General features: G+C 50.3%; 1 protein-coding gene across 1 annotated transcript in view; it reads left to right on the top strand.

The window, feature by feature from the left end:
• Window positions 1-7,422, top strand: part of Lrp5 (LDL receptor related protein 5) — a 109,469-nt gene that overhangs the window by 64,173 nt on the left and 37,874 nt on the right. Inside the window, exons 8-9 of the mRNA XM_005351622.2 lie at window positions 5,770-5,986; window positions 7,194-7,422. The exon at window positions 7,194-7,422 is cut by the window's right edge and continues 61 nt beyond it. Coding sequence (XP_005351679.1) covers window positions 5,770-5,986; window positions 7,194-7,422 — 446 coding nt within the window. The remainder of the gene's footprint in view (window positions 1-5,769; window positions 5,987-7,193) is intronic.

The raw sequence follows: 7,422 nt of genomic DNA, 5'->3' as shown, positions 1-7,422 counted from the left end.
AAACAAAATGGCTGTGGTTGCACATGTCTTTAATTCCAGCACGTGGAAAACAGAGGCAGATGGGTGGATCTCTGTGAGAGTGAGACCAGCCTAGTCTATATAGTGAGTTCCAGGCTGGCTAGGGAGGCATAGTGAGTCCATTTCAAAAACAAAATGTTTATGGGGCTGGGGGCTGGCTGATGTGATGGTTCATTGGGGAAAGTAGCTGCTGCCAGGCCTGACCCTATGAGTTCCATTCTTGGAACCCACGTGCAGGAGGAAGAGAACCGACTTCTGCAAGTTGTGTCTTGACCTCCACATATGATCTGTGCCACTTGTGTCCTCCCTGCCTCACACACACAAAGTAAAAAAAGTCTTAAAAGTTAAATATGCAAGTGCTTAAAAAATGGTTTCTGGTGATTTGTTCTGTCAGTCTACGGAGGTCTGTGCTGGCTTCGAAGGAGGAGGCAGGAGGATTGGTATAAATTTGAGGTCAACCTGAGTTACATGGTGAATCCTAGGTCTGCTTGGGCTACAAAGTGGAACCCTGTCTCGAAACAAAACAACTAGGCCAGGCGATGGTGGCGCATGCCTTTAATCCCAGCACTTGGGAGGCAGAGGCAGGTGGATCTCTGTGAGTTCGAGACCAGCCTGGTCTACAGAGCTAGTTCCAGGACAGGCTCCAAGGCCACAGAGAAACCCTGTCTCGAAAAACCAAAAAAACAAAACAACCAGAAATGCTGGTCATCTGTAGTGTGGTGTTTTACTTTTTTGGCTTTTTAGTCTTTTTTGAGGGGCCCGCCACCCAGCTCCCGAATAAATTCACTCACAGACGCTTATTCTTAGTTATGAATGCCCTGCCTTAGCTTGGCTTGTTCCTTGTCAGCTTTTCTTAAATTATCCCAATGACCTTTCGCCTCTGGGCTTTTTCCTTTCCTTCTGTACATCTTACCTTTACTCTTACTCTGTGGCTGGCTGGGTGGCTGGGTGCCTGGGTGCCTGGGTGCCTGGGTGGCTGGGTGGCTGGCCCTGACGTCCTCCTCTCCTTGTTCTCTTGCTCTTCCATGCCTCATTTCTCCTTCTGTTTATCCTCTCTTCCTCTCGGTCTGCCAGCCCTGCGTATTCTTGCTCCTGCCTCGCTCTTCGCTATTCAGCTCTTTATTAGGGCCATCACGTGTTTTAGACAGGCCAAACAAAACAAAACAAAACCCATATTCACAGCTTTACAGAGTTAAACAAATGCAGCATAAACTAATGTCACACACCTTAAAATAATATTCCCCAACAGTTCTCTGGTGTCCTCTATGCGTCTTAAGATGTAAGGCTGTACTGGAGCCAGTAGCTGCTCTACTGTGGTGGGCGGCACCACAGCAGCTGGAAAAGGGGGGCTGCACAGCTGCACAGCCTCCCAGAGCAGCCGTCTTGCTCATCAATACCTGTGCATCATGCAGCACCCCTTGGGGTACTTTGGATGGGTAACCCTGTCAGCATCATAAGCAATTCTTTTACCTTGCTTGGTGCGCCTCCTCGGGGCGGACACTTTCCTGCTTTTTCTGGTATCTTCTTGTGGCTCCTTGTGAGTAGGGGTCACCACTGAGGGTACTCTCCTTATGGCTCCTGGAGAGGCCTGGGCTGGGTGGCTTCCAGGAGATGGTAGGAGCTAGAGGAGGCTGTATCTTAAACTTTGTTTCTAGGGGAGCAGGGGTCCTCAGCGATGTGGGTGGCATGAGCTCAGGGTTGGATGAGAGATGCCCCTCTCTTTGGAAACCCAGCTGCCTGATAACTGTTTCTCTCAGATTTTCCTATTGATAATCTCTTTTTCTTTAAAAGAAACCGTCTTTTTATTTTGCCAAAAAGAGTTTGAAAATGCCTGTCTCCTGGGCCAGTGAGCCAGAGACAGTCTCTTCCTCCAATGCGGCTGAGAAGGCTTCATCTTTGATACTGTAGTTGCCAATGGGAGCATGCCAGGGTTACATGGCACCCACAGATGGACGACATAGCTGATGCTCTGTGTGCTCCCAGCAGAGTGGCCTTCGGTGTGCTCAGTACTGTGTGGTGATCACTGCTGTTCCCTTTCAGAATACTTCTTCGGCTGGACGGCCAAGCCCGTGCAGGTCATAAGTCCCTCCTTGAGCTTCTGGTCCCTCAGCTCCTGGGACACTCCTCACCCTCTGTCTCTGTGATTGATTTCTTGGCTTTATTTCCTGTGACTAGACCCCTCCAGTCTAAAATAGCCTTTTAAGTCTGACTTTGTTGGGAGCATAATGTATTCAGGCTCCGTGCTGTCCCCTGCACAAACACGTCTTCCTCTTTTGTAACAGGTTGCATGCCAGTGTGTGGTGGGCATTGCAGGTCCTCTCACCAGTCCTTCCTCCCCTCCTGTCCATCTGTCAGGAGAGACTTCTGTGGATATCTGTGGACACCTGTTTGTCTGAATGCCACTTCTGCCTTCCCTTGAGTGTGTGTCTGGGAGAATTGCTGGTCAGATGGCATTTAAAGTGTGATTTACACACAGGCATCTGTGACTACTAGTTCCAGGGACGTGGCGACCTCTTCTGGCTAACACAGGAACTGCATGCATATGAGGCACAGGTGTAAAACATTTGCACATGCTGGGTGTAGCAATGCATTGCTGTAATCCTAGACAGAGACAAGTAGATCTCTGTGAGTTTGAGACCAGCCTAGTCTACATAGTAAGTTCCAGGCTAGCCAGAACTACAGAGGAAGACAGCCCCCGCCCCCTGCCACTGTAGGACATTTCTGTAATTTCTATTTCCACACATTAGAGCAGGTAAGAACTGCTTATTGCCAATTTCATTTCCTTCCAGATCTAGAAGGGCCTGTATTCTTTACCAAGGGATGCCACGGGGTGTGGTTCCTCTGTCATGGGGAGGCTCTGTCTCTATGCCAGCCCCGATCCTCACCCTGGGTGTGGCTTGACCTGGTCAGGAAAGCTCATTTTGCTTCAGGGAAACCAGGGAGTAGGAGCCAAGGCTGAGCCATCTGGCATCCACTACCCTGTTTCCTGGTGTCTGTGCGGGCTGCTTTCACCACTCCAGTGGATCCAGGAAGAGTATGCTCTACTGCAGTTACTGTTACGTGCTCAAAGTTAATTGTATAAATTGGGCTAGGGATATAGATCAATACCAGTATAGTTGGTAGGATGCTTGTCTAGCACGCATGAGGCCCTGAGTTCCATCCCAAAGCATGATGATATTAACTAAACATGGTAGTGTATACCTGTAATTCCAGCATTAGGGAGGCAGAGGCAGGATGATCAGAAGTAGTGAACCTGAGGCAAGTCTGGGCTTTATGAGATCTCAAGAAAGAAGGGTAGTAAAGAAGGAAGGAAGGAAGGAAGAATGAATAGAGCGAGGAACTGGCAAGGAGGCTCAGCAGGTAAGGGTACCTGTTACCAAGCCTGTGAAAGCCTTAGAACCCACCTGATGGAAGGTGAGAACTGGCTCCTGAAGATGGTCCTAACTTCCACACTGACACCATGGCACACGCACATGCTTGCACATACAACAGAGACCGAGAGAAATAGAGAAGACACGAGAGATAATGCTGACCTCTGGTAGATTTCTTTTGTTTTTCTTTTGTTTTTGTTTGTTTTTTTTTTGTTTTTGTTTTTGTTTTTTTTTTTTGCTTTTTCGAGACAGGGTTTCTCTGTGGCTTTGGAGCCTGTCCTGGAACTAGCTCTGTAGACCAGATCCGCCTGCCTCTGCCTCCCGAGTGCTGGGATTAAAGGCGTGCGCCACCATCGCCTGGCTTCTGGTAGATTTCTTTGTTCAGATGATTTTCTTTCTGGCATCATCAGTCCCTTCCCAGCCCCTGATTGGACTGTACTGAGGAATTGCACGGGCCCTAGGTAGGTCACCCGGAGCCCTGCCATCTCTGTCTTGTCATGGAAATATAAGAATGAACTCGGGTCTGGCTGTGGTGGCTCACACTTTTAATCCCAGCATGTGGGGGGCAGAGGTAGGCAGTTCTCTGTGAGTTCAAGGCCAGCCTGGTTTACAGATCAAGTTCCAGGACAGCCAGGGCTACACAGAAAACTCTCTAAAAAAACAAAACAAAAGAATTAACTCTGTTCTTGTGAGCTGAAGCTGACTGCCCTCTACTGCTCAGCTGACATCACTGAGCCAGAGAGTTCAGCCCTTCCTGCAGTCTCCAGCTGAGATACCCCCAAACAAACAGCTGCCTTTGCCCCTGCCTGGTTCCCACAGCAGCTCTGCTGGTCTCCAAGTCGTCCTGAATGGCTTTAGATAGGAACCCAGCTTTGGTCCTTTGTCTTATTATATTTCCAGGGTGGGCTAGCAACTGATTGATTAGTCTAGTCTCCTGCTGCAGGTGGAAACTGAGGCCCAAGGGTTTCAAGGACTCATGCAAGGACGCTGGTCTCCATGGGTAGAGTAGGGAGGGTCCCCAGTGTGGGCACTGGAACTGCACCGTCATCCCTGCTGAATTAGCACTTAGCGCTCTTGCTGCTGAACTGTAATGGTTCAGTGTCCCTGCTCAGCCTGCCTTGCAGTGCTGGCTGCCTGCTTTCCTGATGAGCAAGAAGAGGCCAGCCAAGGCTTGCCTGTAATTACCTGGTGTGTTTCATCATCCTGTCCTGAGATCCCTGAGCCTGGGATGTTGCCACTACCGCTGCTGGTCTTTGTGGATCACTAGAGTCCCACTTATCCAGTGACTTTTAAAAACAGTAACAAACAGACTGGGTCTCATGACCATGTAGCTGAGAGTGTTCTTGAACTCCTTACCTTTCTTCTACCTCTTGAGTGCTAGGATTGTCAGTGTGCCTTACCAAGCCTAGTTTATGGGGATCAAACTCAGGGCTTCATGTATGCCAGGTATGCCCTCCACCAGCTGAGCCACACCTCCAGTCTTAGTGTTTGGTTTAATCAGCAAACCTTTTCCAGAAGAAGACTTGGCTCTTCCATGTCAGACATTGAAGGAAAGTACCGTAGACCTGTGGGGTTAGGTTTATAACTAGAGGTGCCCAAGAGGGACGAACCTGTCCAGGTTGTGGGGCGGCCTGGCCCTTTGAAGTTGTTTTGCATGCCCACCCCTGCACATGTAGCAGTCATTGCTATTGGGTCCCAGGGATCCTTCCTAAAGTGCTCATCCTGCTCTGAGCTCCTCTCCGTGGTGCTCCAGGCCCCAGGGCATGCCTCATCAGCTCTTAGGGAGAGGATTCATTTTGCCTGTTCACAACATCCAAACCCAGGTTAGGGAGGCTGCAGGAGCAGCCTCCACTCCATTGGCCAAGGATGTGGGAAGTGACATTTGTCCTGTAACACCTGGCTTCTCATGGCACCTGGCTAGGTGCTCATGCAGTAGAGGCTCCAGGGCAGCTCAAGCCTGAGGCAGGCCCCATATTGGCTCATGGTACATTCCCTGCCTATTCAGACCCATATGATGTGGGATGCCCTTCTGTATATGTGTTGCCTTTTATTGGTTGAAGAATAAAGCTGTTTCATCCAATACTTAGCAGAGTAAAGCCAGATGGGAAATCCAAATAGAGATATAGAGCGAGTAGGCAGAGTCAGGGAGACACCATGTAGCTGCCATAGGAGAGAGATGCTGGTAAGCCACAGCCTTGTGATTATATGCACATTAATAAAAATGGGTTAATTTAAGATATAAGAGTTAGCCAGGAATACGCCTAAGGTATTGGCCAAAGAGTGTTATAACTAATATAGATTCCTTGTGATTATTTGGGTCTGAGCGGCTGGGAAACCAATGAGCAGTCTCTGTTTATGCCGTGTATCTGTCAACGAACAGGTGATCAACATGGATGGGACAAAGAGGCGGACCCTGCTAGAGGACAAGCTCCCACATATTTTTGGGTTCACATTGCTGGGGGACTTCATCTACTGGACCGACTGGCAGCGACGCAGTATTGAGAGGGTACACAAGGTCAAGGCCAGCCGGGATGTCATCATCGATCAGTTGCCCGACCTGATGGGACTCAAAGCAGTGAATGTGGCCAAGGTTGTCGGTGAGTGCTGGAAAGCTCTGAGTCATGGCTGGGCTTGGCCAATTGGTACCAGGAGAGGTGGCAGGTTCAGACCTGGGTGTCCAAGAGGGTATCCTTCTCTAAGGATGGGCAGGACAGGACATGGTGACTGTATCTGGCTAAGGATAATAGAGCAGATAGGTTGGCATGTTGCTCAAGGATACAGTACAGGTAGTGGTCAAGGATTAGATGGTGGACAATATATGTCAGCCCTGGTGAGAACTTCCGTGCCTAAGGCCAACTCTATGTTAGTCCTTGTTCCCGCCCCGTGAACACTGGAGACAGAGAAGACCACATGAGTAGCAGGTGCTTAAATCCGGGGCTCTCTGTATCTGTCTTGCCCTGTGGCTGAGCTGGGCTGGCTCTCAAACATACTTTTTACCCAAATGGCAGAATGGTCAAGGAGTTCACTTCACTTAGGAGAACTTTATTTGGCTTGTTGGGCTGGGTTTCTAAGGACTCCAAGTTCAAGTCCATAAGTGCCACTCAGACAGTGACATCCAGGTGGGGACCAGAGCCTGTTCCACAGAGCAGGGGTCTGTTCCCTCCTGCTGTGGAAATGCACAGGCCACAGAAGGCCAGGCCCACCTGTGCCTGTGGGGAGGAAGATAGGACTAAAGCAGGCCTCCCTGGGCTGCAGAGGAAACTCAGCAGTTAGGCCTGCCTTTCTCTCTGCCCCACCCCCCATCTTGATAAAGGGAAGAAGATTCTTTTTTAGCTTAAATTCCTAACACTAAGTTCCTTCCAGCAGCAATTCAGAAACAGAGTGAAGTAACAGGCTGGCCCAAAATAAGTGAGCATGACACTTGCTGTCTGCTTTGGTAAAAATGCATGCCGTGGCTATCCATGGCAAACCTGAGTTTTATAGGTTGCCGGGGGGCGTCCGTGAGTCAGGGAACAATAAGCAGGGTCCGAGCTGAGGAGCTGCAGATGTGCACCATCGCTCCTCAGTGGGCTCGTAGTCAGGCCGGGCCACCTCCTGGGACCGATGCCTGGTGATGGAGGGCCCTGTTGCCTTGTCACTCCAGCTAACCACACGAGGGCGGGCTTTGGCTGCCACCACCCAGGCTTTTTCCCACTTCTCCTTCCATGTCCCCTTTGGGTGGGTGGCAGGATTACAGTCACACACATCTGTGAACTGGGTGCCCCTCTCGTTGGACCAGTCTAGAGCTGTGTATTTGCCTCACAGGAACCAACCCCTGTGCAGATGGCAACGGAGGGTGCAGCCATCTGTGCTTCTACACCCCTCGGGCCACCAAGTGCGGCTGCCCCATCGGCCTGGAGCTGTTGAGTGACATGAAGACGTGCATCGTCCCTGAGGCCTTCCTGGTCTTCACCAGCAGAGCCACCATCCACAGGATCTCTCTGGAGACGAACAACAACGATGTGGCCATCCCTCTCACAGGTGTCAAAGAGGC

Source organism: Microtus ochrogaster, chromosome 8 (assembly GCF_000317375.1).
Source record: "Microtus ochrogaster isolate Prairie Vole_2 chromosome 8, MicOch1.0, whole genome shotgun sequence".
Taxonomy (NCBI): Eukaryota; Metazoa; Chordata; class Mammalia; order Rodentia; family Cricetidae; genus Microtus; species Microtus ochrogaster.
Note: the sequence above shows the minus strand (reverse complement) of the source record. Positions and strands in the feature narration are given on the sequence as shown.